The sequence below is a fragment of the Oreochromis niloticus genome, linkage group LG12, assembly GCF_001858045.2.
Source record: "Oreochromis niloticus isolate F11D_XX linkage group LG12, O_niloticus_UMD_NMBU, whole genome shotgun sequence".
In the NCBI taxonomy this organism is placed as follows: domain Eukaryota; kingdom Metazoa; phylum Chordata; class Actinopteri; order Cichliformes; family Cichlidae; genus Oreochromis; species Oreochromis niloticus.
Window position 1 is genome coordinate 23,895,628 of NC_031977.2, and position 18,539 is coordinate 23,914,166.

At 41.1% G+C, this 18,539-nt stretch overlaps 1 protein-coding gene across 2 annotated transcripts in view; it reads right to left on the reverse strand.

The window, feature by feature from the left end:
• The window catches only part of fbxl17 (F-box and leucine-rich repeat protein 17), a 222,573-nt gene that overhangs the window by 143,392 nt on the left and 60,642 nt on the right, over positions 1-18,539 (reverse strand). For both annotated transcript variants that reach the window (XM_003446150.5, XM_005452147.4), the window contains exon 7: positions 6,030-6,137. In XM_003446150.5, the coding sequence (XP_003446198.1) occupies positions 6,030-6,137 (108 nt within the window). The remainder of the gene's footprint in view (positions 1-6,029; positions 6,138-18,539) is intronic.

The following is an 18,539-nucleotide window of genomic DNA, read 5'->3' on the forward strand; positions in this document are numbered from 1 at the left end:
CGGGATGACATTTAAAAAGCACAGAGCGAGCATTGTTTTAGTCATAAATACCGAACACGTTAGATTTGGAAAATATGAGCTGCTGCTGCTTCATTGCTGTAGTAAATTTTTAACCACATCAAGATTTACTATGTGAATTTGGTCAGTTAAAACCGGTCTCAATGTACCAAAGAAAAAAAAGCCCACGCTTGCAAGCACTGTTTTTGGTTTTTTAAGAAAAACTATCAGCCTTTAAATTCCTAGACCGCCAAACATGAATAGAGACGAGTCGAAATCGCCTACACAAAGTTTAGCCAGTCACTTTCAAGTGTATTCAAAGTCCTGAGCAAGAAGTCAAAGTCACAAGGTGTTGCTGAGGTGTCTGCTCGGCTGTCCGCATGTGTTTGGGACTGTGCGAGACAGGCTGAAGCAGGGGCAAAAAGGTGGGACGAATGGCAGCGGTGTCACCAGGTGAATACGAGTGCGCACTCATGCATACACACGTCGTCTTTGTGGGCTTTTTTTCTCCATATCGGAACATCCCAGACAGTTCAGTCAGACAGAAGAAAGCTGTGTCGAGACAATCCCTCTGCGGTAAGCCTAAATCATGGCCCAGCCCCCTCCACCCACCCACCCACCACATCCTACAATTGCTACCCCCCCAACCTTCCAGACACACACTCTGAAAAACACACATTTAATAGCATACAGACCTGAGCAGACAGAATGATATGAATATTTGAAAAAGGACTGAGGCAACAAAAAAAGAAAAATGGTACAGGCCATGGATCTGATATCACAAATACATTGTCTGCATCAGCCATGGACCAGCGAGCTGATCCCTGTATGTGTGTATGTGTGGTTAACTCTGCTCTTTATCTGTCGCGTGCCCATCTACTGTCTATCACTTCTTTTCCCTCTCCTACCCCCCTTTTCACTTTCTGTTTCTCCCTTTCAGTCACTAATCCTGCATGTGTTGGTCTTGATAACAAACTCAGTGGTGAGGAAAAAGCTCAAGGAGATAGAGACGGTTGGTTTTTCCTGCCAAATGGCCATATAGACACGCGCACACACACACGCACAAACCGAAATGACAGCACTGGTTGGCAGTCACGGCACAGTGACACTAGTTAGGCCAATAATGAGACATGATATCCCTCCCTCCAGAGGTCAAAAACCTCTCTATCTCTGTCTGTCTCTGAGTTAAAAGTCTTACAGCCAAATGAATTATTCTTCAATTACTCTTGCAAGAGACACACATCATCCTTAGGCTCTTCTCTCCTCATTATATTCATAAATCCCCCAATCTCCTCCATACAGCAGTCAAGAAAATTATTATTACAATTTTTCGACTCATTCTGCGACCCCCACAACCCCATTACCTTTTTTTCATCCAAATCCCCTCTGCTGCTTCTTTCCCCTTTATCCTCTCTACCACCCCTGAGACACAACACACATGCGCGAGTGCACAGTCACGCGCACATATGTACACATAAATGTGAACACAAACACACTTACTTCTTGGTTTGTGTTGGGGGTTATCAGTTTGACACAGGGCACTGTGATTATGTATTTTCTGTGCTCCAGTGAGGGGGGTGGGGGCGATAAGAGGCCGGCAGACACCACTTTTTTCGATGTGGGGTGGGAGCGGCGGAGTGGAGGGCTCCAAGGTGGCAGTGGGTGAAGACTTGTATCTTAACCTTTGTGATTTTTTTATATTCTGCTTGTGGGAACTAACAGAAAAAATAAAATTAAAAGAAATCAATAATTTCTTACTTCTTTCTCCCTCTCTTTCTTTTGTCATTCAATCATATGTTGTAAGCCAAATTTGAACTCAAGATGTAGCGAGTGCATACCACTCCACTGAGCCACCACGATGGATAGAACATATGATGCTGGTTATGAAATTAAATAGCTTCCCTGTCATAAACCAGACTGTTTTATTTGCTCATAAACACACAGAGAGAATGAGGTATTACCCACGGTCCAATTCTGTCAAATTTAGAGAGCATTTCTCAAAGGTCCTAACTTTTTCTCAAGAAGAACAACAAAAACCACTGGAGCAGCACGGCTGAATTAATCTACAAGGCCCAAATTAAGACCAGAAACATCCAAGTTCTGCACATCAGAGGGAGACAACACATAGCTATTACAGTCTCCAAATATACCCCTTTTCATGTCTGACACATTCTTCAACAGTCTCTCCATTTGTTATGTGTTTGGCCTCATCTCCCTCTGCCGAGGGCGGGAACTTTCACACACACACACACACACACACACACACACACACACACACACACACAAAAGGCATTTTGAGGCCCACGGTGTCTTAGGGCAGTGATAGGCTGATGTATGAGGAGGAGCATTGTGAGTAGGCATGACAAGCAAAGGGAAGCCATCAGTGGGACATCTAAGGCCCGGGGAATGAAGGCTCTCTGGCACCCAGAGCTGCTCTCAAACACTGGCTCTCTGATAGAGCCGACCTTGGACTTAATCACTACCAGAAGAAAAGAGCACCACTTGACAGGAAGATGGAGAGACAGAGGGAGGGTGTGTGTGTGTATGTGAGCGAGAAAGACAAAAACACATACCGCATGAGTAAAAGACAGAGATACATACTGAGTGACAAAGACTAAAGCCAGAAAGAGATTGGAGAGAGAAAGAGACATAAACAGGTAACGGCACTGTTTAAAGAGTTTTATAATGACTCTGCTGGTGCAGGTAACAGCAAAGTGCATCAGAGACTGCCAGAGAAGAAGAGAGACACCACAGAAAACACTGCATGCATCCACATCTCAGATACACGCAAATCTATTTTCTCAACGATACGCATCTGCAGAGCGAACCTTCCACCCTTTTACGCCTACACCCACAGACGCACACACTAAACCTATTGTGCTTCCACCTCTGCAGCTTCTCGCAGACTTCACTAAAGGGTGAACCTTCTGAAACCGAATTAGGAAAATGATTAATCTCAAGCGGATCTACACAGACGAACACATATACATAAAGTTCTCAAATTAGCTGCTGAGAGGGAGAGCGCCGATTCGCTGAAAGCTTCGGGACACCCACAAAGCCTCCACCCCAAGATGTTTTGTATCCATTATACAGCCTTGGGATGTGACAAGCCTCATCAATAAAACTTTTATTAATGTCAAGAGCTTCGAGCCAACTTTGAGCTTTAATCTAAAAGCAGCCGTAAATAAATTTTTACAGTATATCCCTGGCACAGTAAAACACTAAGCCACATTAGACACGCGTTTACTCTTAAAATCATCAGTTTTTGTTCTCACGTTTGAAACAGCATGTAACGTTTAATTTACAGCCAGAGAGGAAAAGTGTTACTTGTTTTTCCATTAGAAAGCTTTACGCTCACAGCCAGCAGAGATCTTGATTTTGCCTTTTAGTTATTAACAAGATGATGATTTATCAAACAGCGCCTCGCTACAAATATCGAGTTGTGTTGCACATCAGCGCGGAGCAGCACAGCTCCTGTGATACTGAAACACGGCAAAACCATCAGAGGAGCGTAAATGCTACAGCTTTACAGTTACTCTACAGACCATCTGCATCGAACTTATCACCGCGGGTGGCCTATTTCTACCATCGGCTCACTTGATTTAGAAAATATGATTTCAATTGATTTTCTCATACATTAATTTCTGAAATGTCGGTATAAAAAGGCTATCAATCTGAAATGAGTGTGTCATAAGAGAGAAGTTAATAAAAGTAATGGATTTCTTTCTTTTTTTTTCTCCTGCACATAGCTGAGTAGCAAGTGAGGAGGCTAGGAAGATTATCAGCAAGAGGGAGAGAAAAAGAGAGCGATCGAGGGAGGAAGAAAGTGGGAGGGAGTGCGCAATAATCGAACAAGAGAGCAGCGCTACAGTCCTGGAATGGCATGCGGGTCCACAGAGTCATCAGAAATGCAACGATTCTAAAAGAGAGAATATGATTTTCAGTCGACAGTGGCTGGGACCGAGTGGGAATCAATGAGAGGAGGAATCAACTGCTAAATGAGATAATTACTGTCAGAGATTATAGAGGGATGGCGAGAGGAAAAGACAGCAAAACGGAGGCTAAGAGAAAAGAGACAGAAAGAGATGAATCAAACCAAATGAATAAAATGTTATCTCTGAAACATTTCCAGCCCACCATATTTCAGAATTTAAGATCATTCCAGCGCTTAAATAGCAACTCCCTTCAAGAAAAAGCGAGTTATTTTTGATTTAATTGTGAGCAACAAGAACGAGCGCCATTAAATTTTGAATAAGGCATGAAGAAGCGCTCTCAATCAAATATAGTTACAGTATAGTTAGAATTTGAGCGCTTGGAATCATTTAGCAATAACATACTGACCAATTTTGTTTGGGTTTTTTTTTACATTAACATGAAGCAAAAATCCCAGAAAATTGATTCGGTTCATCTGGATGTTGCGTTTTCAGTGGGAGAAGCATTTCTTCACTCCATCCGAGTGACTTCTTCAGTCTCATATAGCACAATTACAGTCACGTACCATAGAATTTCTTATCAATTAAAGAGTGGGGTTTGGTTAAACTATTTTCCTGTTATTGTTACAATAATGCAACATATTCTTTTTTTATATATTTTTTTGTGTGTGTGCGTGGGTTACATCGCATAATGAAAGACGTGATGAGGCTGAAAGCGGGTTTTTTGTACTTCGAAGACAAAAGTAAACAAAAGTTTTACCACGAAGTCCACTCCATAGCTTCTCCGGAGGTACATTTACCAGTAGAGTTGCTAACCACTGCCTCCATTAACAGAACTACCAGACAATTTTAAGCCAAAATTGTCTGTGAAATTTTAACATGTGCAGTTGACGTCGACTGGGCGACCACACAATCAAAACAAGCTACTATGAATTTGGTTTTTGGTTTTGTCCTTCCAGGACTTTTAGCCTCGTCTTGTGTGACAAATCTGCATCTTTCAAAAAAAATATATAAACATTATCAGAATTATGAACTTGTTCACCTGAACTCCTAAAACTTCACCTTGGTTAATACTGTAATAAATAATAATGAGGTGTGCTAGACTGTGTGCGTGCGTGAGGGCGGAGGTGTATGTACGCGTCCACCTCCATGTATTGCTAATGCTGTTATGACTGGCTGGCTTCATTACTGTCTGTCTACAACACCATGGCCAAGGTCAGCAGAGGCTGCAGAGATGATAGGGGGCCAAAAGCATGAGCGCAAATTAATCTGCTGTTTAATCTAATAATGCAGCGTGGCATCGGGTGCCTCAGTCCTATTAACACAACTGTAATTGCATTTGAGGAGGAATGGGAGCACACAGGTCCACAGAGGTACGCGCACACTCAAGTGTACACCGGAGTACATCGAACACAAATGGAATTGTATTACATGAGCATGCGTGGACGTGGACATGACATGCACATCCGCACGTGGGTGCACAAACGTCCTATGTGGGTGTTAGGCTGGGGGGAAAGAAATAAATGAGAAGAAAAATAAGGTGCAGTGTTTTTCTGGTGAATTCAATTTAAGCAATCACCGTGTGTGGGTGCATGTGTGTCCATGTTTATATGGCATGGAACGCCTTTAAGCACGGAGCCCTGCTCATTAGCATGGTAATATCCAAACAGCAGGGTGTAGTCAGAACAGCAGTGTATTATTAGGATTCATCTCATTAGGCTTTCATGAGATTTAAAAGTTAACGAGAAATAACTTCAAAACTAAGTCTGAGATAAAATACACACCGGCGTACTGAGTTTACTCTCCAAAAGTTAAACTTCCCCCCTGGGGACAATGCATGGCCTGTGGCAACGCACAGAGCTGACCTGTAGTAACAGGATTAGACAAAAATGTTGGTCACGCCAGAACTTGTGGTGACATTTACTGCTACAAGTAATTACTGTGAAAAAGAGAAATTAGTCTTCTTTAAAGTGGCTCAACAGGATGCACTCTTACTTTACTGTAAGTAAACACACTGCTGGAGCTCTGAAGATTGGGGCCTTCACTGAGCACTCAAGGTAAACTACGGCGATGCAAGTAAAGAATAGCTGTCATACTCACCGCAGTCAGATGGATGACTCCCTGAGAGGTCACGGGGCATCCCATGAAGCCAACAAACTGCAGCTCGGAACAATGCTCTGCTACTGCCCGCACAGACTGATCAGTGACCTGGAAAACAGAAGAGCAGAGAAGGATTCATCCAACATGTTTCATTCATTCAGATTTTGAGAGTCAACATGTTAAAATCAGGGTGAAAAACATCAGGATTCCCATTTTTCTGTCTTGTGCAGATTGCTGTTAAAGATGACCTTGCCAGCTTAATAAATAAATAATGAATAAAAATTCTATTAAGAGTGCCTTTCAACAGTAGCGTGTACGGACTGGTGCTGTCAGATTCGAGCCAATATGTCTGCTCTCTTATTCCAACAGGCTTTGTGTTGATCAACAGAAGAGAAAAGGAGAATCAGAGGGGAGAAAAGGAAAAAAGAAGTCAAAAGTGTGTGCCAAGCACTGTGGGCATCGACTTATGATGGATAGACCATTCCCCATCATTCACCCAGCTGTCTACTAACCGCTCATAATGGATCTTAGATCAATAGGGAAGCAGAACATTTCCACCAGCTTCCACTGTAGTCATCAATATGGGCATTTATAGCACCTTCACCTCCTTCACTACACTCAACACTGCAACAATATGTGGAAGATTGTTTGTCCTCTCTGTCGGCTTCCTCTGCGCTTCCTCAAATTCTTCATCAATCACAAAGACAAAATAAGAGGAGAGAAAAGAGAGAGAACTGACAGCACTGATTAACTGAGAAAACAAAGCAAACAAACAACAAAGAACATTAGAGAGAAATAATCATGCTTTCTAGGCGTCTCTGTCAAAATCATCCATATTTACTTTTGAGATTCCCCAAAAGCAAGTCAGGAAAAGTACATCGGAATATGTTCAAAAAGCCCATCAAATAGGAATGGATGCATCCAGACACCAACATTTCCTTATCAGATTCAGCGCACTGAGACTAAAATATATCTGATATGTTTCAAAGGAAATAAACAGCTCCATATTTTTATTCTAAATTACTAGAAGTCTGGAAGAAGCACTCGCGCCTAAGAAACCCTGAAAGGCAGGATAGTTTAAGAATACTCAAAGGGACACATAGAAGGCTACTGCAAACTACTTCACCACAGCATCATCAGTCAGTAAGATTTTTCTACATTTTTCACTGTACTCCTGCACAGTCCTGCATGTCCTCTATGGTCAAACCTCTTGTCAGTGCAGAACTGTGATCAGACATCTAATACTAGCAACCTATTCCCATAGCGTCATGTCTGAGGCTGATCAAACTACTTATTTGTAATTCTTTACTGATCATTCTATATACTTGTATACTCCTCATTTCCTTGATGCTGTCCTACATTCAAACCCTTAGACCGCTCTCTCTCTCTCTTTCTTCTTCCCTGCCTCACTGCCCCGCTCCCCCTCACAAGGCTACTTTAAAGGTTACTGAGTCGAGGTAGAGTAAGATGGAAAACTCAAGGGGGGAAAGAAATCACAAAAAGAAAGAACAAGGTGTCCATTTATCTTTCACCAAGTCAAGTTATCTGGGTAAAACACCTCGTATGAAGCTAAAAGCTTTGTCTTTCACCTTATCAGTATGGAGCCAAAGTGCCTTTAAAGTGTAAAATGGTTCCTAAAGAAGTGTGACTGAAAATGTGAGAATAGCTTTTAAGGTTATAATCCAGCAACGGAAATGATGATGCAGGAGCAGACCTCTGAGCATCTAATTTTACCAGGTAAAAACAAAAGCTGGCGTTTGGAAATTACACGTTTTACCATATTTAACTGTGCTCTGTGGGTGGTAGTTGTCTCTACTTTCATTATGTTTTAAATCAGGACTCAGCGATAGTTTGCTGAATAAACAGCAAACTTTTTTTTAATGTAGTGCGCGTATCAAGCTGAAATTTGTTCTGTACTTTGAATCGAATACCTGCAAAGGTAATATTAACCATTCCAACTTTTTTGGAACAAAGCAAAAAATTGTGAAAATGATAAACATTCTCACAGAGCTGCTACTGTGGCTGTAGATTTACATTCTTATTGATCAACCCGCATGCAGAGTTATATCTGTATTTAATGTTGCACGTTGACAGGAGGATTTTCTACACTGTAGAACATAAGGATATCAGAATCAGAACCTTCCTCTGTATTAATGCTATAAACCGGTATAAAGTCATATTGTGATATCAATGACACAAACTTGTGTCAGCACCTGAGGCAAAAAAAACCCCCAAAATAAGTCCAACCAGGCTATGATATATGTATATATCCAACACAAATCCATAATGTTCAGCTCATTTTGACAACAGTTTGACGTGTGAAGAGCTCTAGTCCAAATTCCCTTTACAGAGGGAATTCCCTTTTATGAAGCAAGATCAACCACCTTGGCTCATCTGACTACTCACGTAATCAATAATGAGTCAACAAACAGAATGGCCTTTAAGAGAGCAAAACCACTAGGGTTTAAATCCCTGAGAATCTCCATCAGTTGTTTTTAGAACTGAAGAAACCTCTTGAATAAGAGGTGAAACATCTTCACAATCCAAAAAAAAGAAGTACCATTTCAGCCTTCTTTTCAAACACCTGACACTTGTATGACTTGGGTAATTTAGAACCTACACGGTCACCTTCTTAAACAGCCTTGAAGATTGTGCCCTGTTCAGAGTAAATAGATTGAATCATCAAAAAAGGAGTGCTAAGGAGGGCAGTATATGAGGCTCGGTGCAGCTTTTGAAGGAATTCCTTTTTCCAGTGTAATATTTAAATCCTACTACAAAACAGAACAAGTGTTCTTCCTGGACATCGCTGTATATACAAGCTGTAGTACTTTTTGAGCTTTGGACAGAGTGTGGTTTTTCGGCGCAATCAATAACTGGATGCACCTTAAAGGCACCTCAGGTTGAACCCACCACACTTCCCTTTCCCACTCACTGCAGTCAGAAAAGATTAAGTGAAGGTGAGTCAGCTCTCCCACTCGGAGACACTGATGCATATGGATCCAGATCTGCAGGGCCTGGTAGAGATACGGAGAAGAGTAAAGCAGAGTTGTCTTTTGAGTATGAAACTTAAAAAAAACTCCAGCTGGACCAGCCTAATCTGAGCAGCTGGCAGGTGAAGTGAGCTGGCCACAGCTCTCCCAACATGGCCTCTGCCAAAAAACCATCAAGGAAAACATTTTCAGGTTGACTACCAGCAAAATCAAAAAGCCGCACACCACCTCGATCCCTAAATCAGAACCGTCTGTGAGGGGAGTCAAGGAGTCATAGCAGACGCCACCTCCAGACTGTCTTTCATACGGCTGTTTGTGTTGCAGGACTGTGTGGGTGCAGTCAAGTGTGTGCGCACGTGTATGGACGCACAAGAGAGCAGGTTACAAATCTAAAGTAACTCTCAGCAGGTGAGAAGGGAGACAGGGAAGGGAAAAAAGTTAAATCCCACCAGAGCAGAACAGGCCAGGAGGGCATGTACCGTATCAGATTAAGCCCGTGTATGTGAGTGTGCGTGCATGTGTGTGTCCCTGTGTGAATGTGAGTAACACCATATGGGTTTATAACTAAGATTTGTCTCCAACCCACAAACACAAAAACCCATCCCAAATTTCTCTTTGCTTCCCACTCCTCCCCCTCAACTTTTCATGGACTTTGATTTAAAAACATGAAAAGAGTCATGGCAGAGCTTTGGAGAAGTAGTGGCTAGCCAAGAGAGACCTTAAAGCCTTTTAGAAGGGATCTAGTTTAATGGTCTCTGGGTGAAGGAGGTAAGGAAAGCAGAAAAACACAGCGAGCTGGAATGGTGGAAATGCTGCAGTCATAAAGATAGCCTGTGTGTGTGTGTGTGTGTGTGTGTGTGTGTGTGTGTGTGTGTGTGTGTGTGTGTGTTAAAGAGCTGGAAGGTAATTGTTAAGAGTGCTGTGGTAGCAAAAAGGGGTAGTGCTGTACATGAATGTGTGGTTTTTTGTCTGGCCGCCTGTTCTTTTCAAAACGCTGTGGCAGCACCCAAGGGCCACTTCTCATCCAATAAGGCTATTTAAGCTTGTCAATACGGTCAATCATACAACTTGTTTGCCTCCATCAAACGTCAGGTTAAGAGATGGAAACCGAAAGATCAGAAAGATTTTTTCTTTCCAGATTTTGTTCATTTTCATCTCCCGTTAAAACTATTCATTCTTTACCAACAAAAACAACACATCATGAATACATCTTTCCACAAGTTCTTGCTTTCTTACGGACATATTTCAGAAACACACACATAGATAAAGCCAGATAAAGCCAGTTCAATCACTGAGAGAGACTGTTATTCATCCAACACATACACATGAGGAAATAGAGTTTCTTGGAAAAACTAATTTTTTCCCCCTCAAAATCAAGCAACCTAACAGGGTGATAAAAAAGGCTAATGGGAAAGTGCTAAAAGCTGTAGTCCCTCCAGTGGCCTGTTTGAGGTTGGTTCCAAAAGAGAGTCGATCCTGATGTTCTTTCAGTAGCAATAAATGCTTTTACAGCCTGGTTTAAAAAAACTAGATTTGGTCTACTAACAATTTCTTCGCTTCATGACAACTATACAGGAAGTGAACTCACCCATGTGAGTTGCATTGAGCCTTAAAGTTCCCATTATCTGGGATGTGCCCACTTTCAGTGTCTTTCACAGTTGCTAGTAGCTATTTGGTAGGTTACTGGCACAAATTACCAGATATCTGTTTGTATGATGCCCTTACACAGAGTACGGATGCACTTTGGCTGTTACTGCTAACCCCTTTTTCCACATATGGTTACTTCTAGCTTTGGAAAAAACAAAATCGTAGAGACTGCAATGCTAAAGGCTTCAAAAACAGGAAGCCAATGTATGTACATCCTTTTTTTGTTATATACAGTAGGTTAATTACTTACTGGAGCCAGTCGATGTGAAGCGTGACCTCCCATCCACCTGTCACTGTGCATTGGGCTGTGCGCACTTCCAAAACACAGATAACCTACACTCAATATCTAAACGCCTACTGTGAAAATACACAGACAGAGAGCTCACTGCTGCTTTTCTGCTAAACATGCTGCTCATGCTCTGCTTTCTGTGTAGACACAGTGAAACTGCGATGGTGGCTAGACAACTGAGTGGACCATGGAATTAAATTTGAATCGATTTTGCAAGAAAAAGGAGATATAAGGGAAGATTAAGGTACTGAGTATCTACTTTTGCTTAGTGTGAAGGTGGGATTCAAAGGGAGCTTAAAAAGCTATGGACGATCAGGTTTAGAGGGTGCTCTTACCTCCCAGAAGATTTATGACAGCGCAGCCTAATACTCACTCCAGGGTCTAGCAGGTCAATACTTTTTTTTAATATGGCCTTTTATTAAAAAAAAAATACCCACGCAAAATTTAGTCGCAGCTGCAGTCCCAGTTTTTCATGCGCTACCATTTTGCAGGAAAAAGAAGCTCAGGCGCGCTACAAAAACCCAATCAAAGGCCACTGATGATTGTGATTTCTTTATGAAAGCATCTGGTACTGTTGAGTTTTACAGGTTTCCAATATTACCCATAAACAAGGACACCAACTGCAAGCCTTCCAGGTACAAATTGAAGTGGGACAATTTTCATCAAAGTTCTGTTTTTTTCCAAGGTAATCATTTTCTCCATAAATACTCTCTTAGGGGTGATATTGCACTGGGTTCATCACACACACATGTACACACACCAAACTTTGTCTCTTTTTTAAAGAGCTCAGATGGGCTGTATTGACACGAAGGACTGGTGATCTGGCAAAAATCTAAATGAATACTTATCATCCTCTGTAATATCCGCTGCCTGGAGACAAAAGCAACACGGAAAGTCATAAACTTTTACTACAGCTAGGGAGAGTCTCTTTACTGTGCTGATGAGCAGGCACTGTGCACTAAGTGCAGGGCGGTTTGCTTGGAGCTGTGCATGAATATTGATCTGCTGCTAAAGCTTTAGCAAAGCTGATTCACATTTAAGTTTGCGAATACATTTGTGTGTATGCTGTTTCCCATACAGACATGAAAGTAATCACAAAGGCCCACAAAAAGACGCATGGAGCGCGCACGTAGGTCAAGAACACAGTACAGTCTAGACAGATGTGAGGTTCCTAAACTCCCGCTATCCACTGCGATGTTTTTCTTGGCTAAACAGGGAGACAAGTCATATTTATGAGACATGATGAGACTGGAACACAGGATGGATAGCAGTGAGAGACAAGGGAGAAGAAAGGGGAGAGGCGAATAAGGGCGAATGAGAGATTTGCAATCTTTTCATGTTAACATAATGTAGCTTCTGGTCTACAGTGTATAGCTTTGGCAAGCCTGGCTGCTTCTTTCATGCCTGTAAATCCTGTCTGAATATGTATGTGACAGACAGCCAGTCGCAAAGATGAGAAAGACGGGGAGGTGGCATGACAGGCTAAACAAGCTCGGTGGGTGTGTGTGGGTGCGTGCACAGGGGAATACGTGAATATGAGCGCAATCTGATCTTATTAGAGAGCTGACGGGATGAGGAGCTGTGATGAGAGCTCTGAATCACCACCATCTAATCAATCAGTCTAATTAACCGAGCTTTATGAACACTGGGCCGAGCCGAGAAAGAATCCGCCGACACAGAGATTAATAATGATTACTGAATACACTGCAACACATTCTATTAACGATCCATCTTCATGGCTATCCAGCAGCTTTGCATAAGAAGTGACTTCTTTGGCAGTTGCAGGAAATCCTCTGAAATATAAAAGGTTCTTCTGCTTCGATCAAGACTTCAAAGCAAATGAAATAACATTCTCAACAGATAATTTTTATTTAATGAAGCGTAAAGTTCCATAACAAAGACTCACTGTGTTAGCATCATAAAATAATTGTGCTACGTCCACGATTAAAGCCCTCAGCATTAAACTTTCAAAAAGGATGACATGATAAAAGATTTGTAACTTGTTTCCTGAACTTTAGGAAACGAGTCGTTCCCGTTTACACTTGCACTTAAGACAGGACAGGCCGATCTTTGACGCCCACTCATCCCCTGCAGATGAGTCCAAGCGTGGAAGTCAAAGTGGGTCACAACAGAAGGACAGGCTTGTTTGTGTTGGTATGTGTGTTGTTGTCAGGTCCACACAACAAGTAGACCTTTAAAGACCAGCGGGGTGTTCATGTGTGTGGTGTTACCATGGCCTGCTGCTGGGCAACACGGGGCATCAACTGTCAGTGATGACATAACCGCCCCCTGACCACTTGACTACCCACGATGAGACACTGTGGGCAGTAAGCTTTTTGTTTGTATAATCTAATAGCATCTGACTCTCTCGCTCTCTCTTTCTGTTTCTCTGAGGTTATAGTGTAAGCAACCAACACAACTGATGCTCTTTTCGTTGCTCTCATAATCACTTTTTTGCCTTTCTCAGCCTCTTTCCTGCTTATTACTTTAACCTGAAAATTGTAGGAGAAAGAAGAGCACGTACAGAGGACCAGAGGCTAACGCAAAGAAAGTAAAAGGTCACAATCTCAAATTATTAACTCATAAAAAACAATAAATAGATAAAAACACAGCTAATAGAGGGTGTGCAGAGATTAACCAACCAAGTGTAATTTAGTGAAAGTCCTTCTTAGGTAAAAGCTTTGCTAGGCCTTTTCTTTTGCAGTGTGTGTAATGCAGAGTTTTTAAACAATATTCTTCAAGAAGTGAAACGATTAGCAGAGTGACAGAAAATTAATCTGGAGTCATTTTTGCTTATCAATAATTCATCTGTATCAATGGTTTCAAGGTGAAAAGGCAAACATTTATAAGCCTTTCTCTCCTTTTCTTTGGGGTTGTGAACTGCTGGCCTGACAGAATGATCAATCTGGAAAGGCCGCATTGGGTTCAATGTCATTTTACTTCTTTGACATTTTGTAAACAAAATGATTAACTTTTAATGTAAATAACAAGTCAAAATGTGTTTGATAGATGGTGGATATTTGGAAAAAAGAGCTAAAACGGATTGAATCTCATCTTTTCTAATTAAAATCATCCACTGGGGATACTGCTGACACAGTGAAATTCATCTTGAAAGTGGTGCTGGATTAATATGTCATAAATTCATCAGCAGACAGCTGTTTTGAAACAATTCTAATGATTGATGCCTATGATTTGCCAACAGCCAATATAAGATTTTTGGCTTTTGGACTGTTGATGGAACAAAACAAGCAATTTGAAGATGTGTCTGGGAAGCATTTTACATAGAATTCATCTGATGGAATTACTAATTAATACCAATTCATTATAAAGTTATGACCCACAGCCCCTGTTTGAACATGCGGTCAAGCAAAGTAAATAGCTCCAGCCTGTCTGAGAAGTATAGCCATCCGTCTTCCACAAACTACCACCTACCTTGAAATTCCTCACATCTCTCCACTGTATACTGTGACAAAAAGGCCATAAAATTATCTGAAAGCGCACTGTATATTTTTCAAAAATCGAAGCTGGCTCTGAAAGATGACTATGTTTGAAAAATGAAACTCCCGGGATCAATAGATCCACTTTGCTCCAGCTGTGGCCATCTCAGACACACTTGGGGGAAAAAAAATCCATAAAAAACTTGCCCTATCCTTCTCATATATTTCACAAAAAAGTAACTGCTACCTACTTATCAGTGATCACACCAATGTCTGAACAATGGTAACATTTTATGCTTTTTTTTTTTTTATTATTTTGGGAAATCAATCTCCTATCCTACCATATGAACAGTACTCTCTCACACACTTGTCAAGCAATCTCGTCTCGGTCTATCGATGTCATCAGCCTTGATGATGCCAGAGAGAACTGAAATCTGCATGGGTGATCACCAAAGTGATTGATTGCCTCACTCGCCTGTATGCTCCACTCTCAACTGAAAATTACCTGTCATTTATTCGGTGGCTTAAGCCCTCAGTTCCCTCGAGAGTGGCACATTCTAGTTTTTTTCTTAAACACAAGACTGTGTATGTGTAAATGTACGTATGCATGAGCAGGAGGTGTTGGCTTGTGGAGGCCCCAACTTTGCAGTTTCCATTTGTTGAAGAAGAGGTTTTCACCCTGCTTCTCTAACAATCAACAGTGCTTTGTAGCATGTCAAATGGAAATCAGAAGCCACTTTGGAGGAAGCCAAAAGACATTCTTTACTCTCTTAAATGCAGTGTCATTACACCACATTGTCAAAACCTTCCAACAGTTCTCTTGTGGTTTCAAGTCCCAATGTATTTCTACACGCCAACTCCTCTATGTTGCATGTCAAACTGGACTACAGAAGCCACAGTGAAGGAACCCAAGGAGACATATTTGCTACCTATAAATGCAAACTGAAAGCTGTCATTACATCACTGATACGCAACCTTAACACCTCCCTTGAGTTTTTCAAAATGAAGTAAAATGCCTTCCAAGGGGCTCCTCCTCAACATCATCGCGCCATATTAGTATGGCTTTGTGCTCTTGAGCGAGAGGCCTAAGGCTGACAGAGCAATAAACACGTTGGCTCATTTTGTTACCGTGATGGTCCTCGCTACAACAAAACATCTCTCTAGGCAAAAAGTCTAGCTGTATGTACAGTAAGAGTGCTGCATTTATAAGTAGTGCAGACAGGCTGAACTCAATAACCATGTTACAAAACCGTTTCATAACAAAAACAAGTCACTATTCTTTTTAACCTCTTTCTGGGAAGCTGGAGAAAATGCATTATTGGAACTCCTACTATTAGAAGTATCCACTCTGCCTATAGCAAGCCATCAATTCTCAGCTTGCCCTTCAGCTTCACTTCTTTTAAAAAACACACACAATACACACACACACACACATACAAGAATGCTTTTACACCCATCAACTGTTAAAACCTCCAGTGTTTGAAAATAGTTGCATTTTAAAACATTACCCTGGAAATTGGAGCTATGAAATAAATACACACATTTTCCCAGATTAATTTGGAAATTACAATTAAGAAGCAAATGTTTAATTGCCCAATCAAAAATTCAAAGTACTGCCTCATGTGTGTATCACTCTCTGTATCTGTTAAGTACTAAAAATATGACAACTGTTTGCATTAGAATTCTTGGTTTCAATTATATTTGAATGGCATTTTCATGCCTTTGAAAGACAACTTGGTATTTAAAGTTTATCCCTGGGTTTATAATAATAATATTCAAGTTTCTGTTCATTTTTGAGCACTCTGCAAGAAAGGATCAGCTAAACGCTGCTTTAGTTAAATAAGAGGGATATACACAAGCCAAAATATACCTCACATTTAATTTCATTTCAGTACACAGGCAAAGACTCAGTGCACACTTAATTACACAATTAATTTACTGATAGTCTAACCAGTTGAACTGTTTTTAAGGTGGAGCTTGGCATTGTTAATGTCACTGCCACCCCCCTTGTCTGATTAGGTACCGAGTTAAACAGGCCTGGAGACTGGTCAGTGACGCTTTGGCAACCAAAGGCTCACTAGACAAAAATGCGTTTTTTCCAACCAGTTGCCATGTGGTTGCTGGAGATCGCCGTTAGTCATTAAGTGAAATTGTTCGCTAAGAGGTTTCTGCACCAAAAACCTTTTCAAATCAAATTTTTTTGGTCGATAACAGACAGCGATGGTCTCCCATAGTTTGCAAACACCTGCCAACCGTCAAAAGTGTGATGCAAAACAGTAGAGACCATTCACCATCAAAGTAAAAGATGTGTATTACCACTGCAACCAACACATTTCAAAAAGGCATCTTTTAATCTGAAGGAAAATTGTTTCCATTTCCAGTTTTCATTTCAGTCTTCCTGCTGCTTAATGGGTGTTTTCTGTGCAAATTACAGACAATCACAAAGAGATTTTTGGTAAAGCACCCACTTTTCAAAAGAGATCACCTAGGTAGGCCAAGCAACTACCAGCAACCATTTGCCTAGTAACCAGAGGTTGTCTGAGGATTACTGACCTGTCTCTAGGCCTGTGTGACTTAGGTTTAAAAGAGCAAGTACAGTATATACACTTTGTTTAGCTGACATCCAATATTCCCTGAGGAAGGCAGAAGGAAGCTGTTATATGTGCATGTTAATAGTTTAGTGAGAACTTACTAGTACAATAGAGAACCTTGAGCACCTTGGCATAGACAGTTTATTTTCACTGGAAAATAATAGACCTTTTCTGATACAGAGCAATCCTTTCTCTAAGAATGGTTGGAAAATTGGATGTGGTATTTGGATGCTTTTACCTAGTATCTTGGCTTCAGTAAAAGCAAGACTAGAGTGTACTTTTGCAAAGCATGACAAAGATGCTCAAAAATGCAAACAAAAAACCCACCGAATCTGTGATAATATTAAACAAAAGGTACGTACACTACATCTAAGTACTGTGTTTAAATAATAGAAATCAATTCCTCTGAAAGCATCAACAGCCAGCTTTTTAAAGAACTTTGCTGGTGGTCTGTAATTTTCACAGAAAACTGAAAGCCACTGAAAGACACTCTGAGTCTGAGCAAATCTGAATCACTTAACCCTTTGCCGTTTCCATGGTAACTTTCCACCTAAATCTATCAAATTGGACCAGAAATTGACTTTGAGCTTTACTTAGAGATCAGTTTTATGTCTCATGCTAATGATGAAAAATGGGGCTTAAAGAGGCCAATCTGACCATGGACCTGGACCAGAATGACAGGCTGCCACAGTGAAGCTCCCATCTATACCTTGCTTTATAGCTATGGCCCATATTGGATTGTTCTGTTCAGCAGCCTATGGAGGGAATCTCCGCCTCTTCTTCTTATCGACGCAGTACAAAAGGTATGGAACAGGAGCTGGCAGCAACTACTAGAATCACAGGACCAGCAACAAAGAGTTTCAGTGCTTTCTCATTGGGAAACTACAGTTTTCAGAAATCTCAAGTTTCTTTGAGATTACATCGATCTTGTTTTCTGGATGTTAATCCATTCAGCAAGTATTATAAACCTCTGTGTGATAAAAGCAAAGATATTACATGGATAAAAATTAAGGACGTGAACCCAATGGATGGATAATAACAAACTGATTACAACGACAACAACAAGGTTATATTCTATACAGCAAATTACTATAACATCTACCACTGTAGTGCTTTTATACATGTCCAACCATTCAAAATTAAGTAAGATGCTTGACCTAAACCATGTGCATACTCCTACATATTTTTTCTCCAAGTTTTGCTATGTAGAAAGTCCAGCCTCATCTGTAATGTACACACCGCAGGACTTCAGTGAGCCTCCTTTGCTGCTCCAGCTGTACTTACATCTAAAACAAACTGTCCTTTTTCTTCACATCCTTTGGAAGACGTGCCCTCTAAAAAAGCATGTATGTCAGACACTGTGACAACTTAGACTCTATCACAATGGAAACTTTCCAGACAACAGTAGCATCAAAGACAGATCAGGCACAGAGACAGCAGGAGTGGAGACATGAAGGGAAGACAGAGAGACAGATGGTAAACATGCTTTCTGGACACTAGTGGGTTTTCTGTGAAACGGAGAACACAACCGGCATCTCTGGTATGTGTAGAGGGAG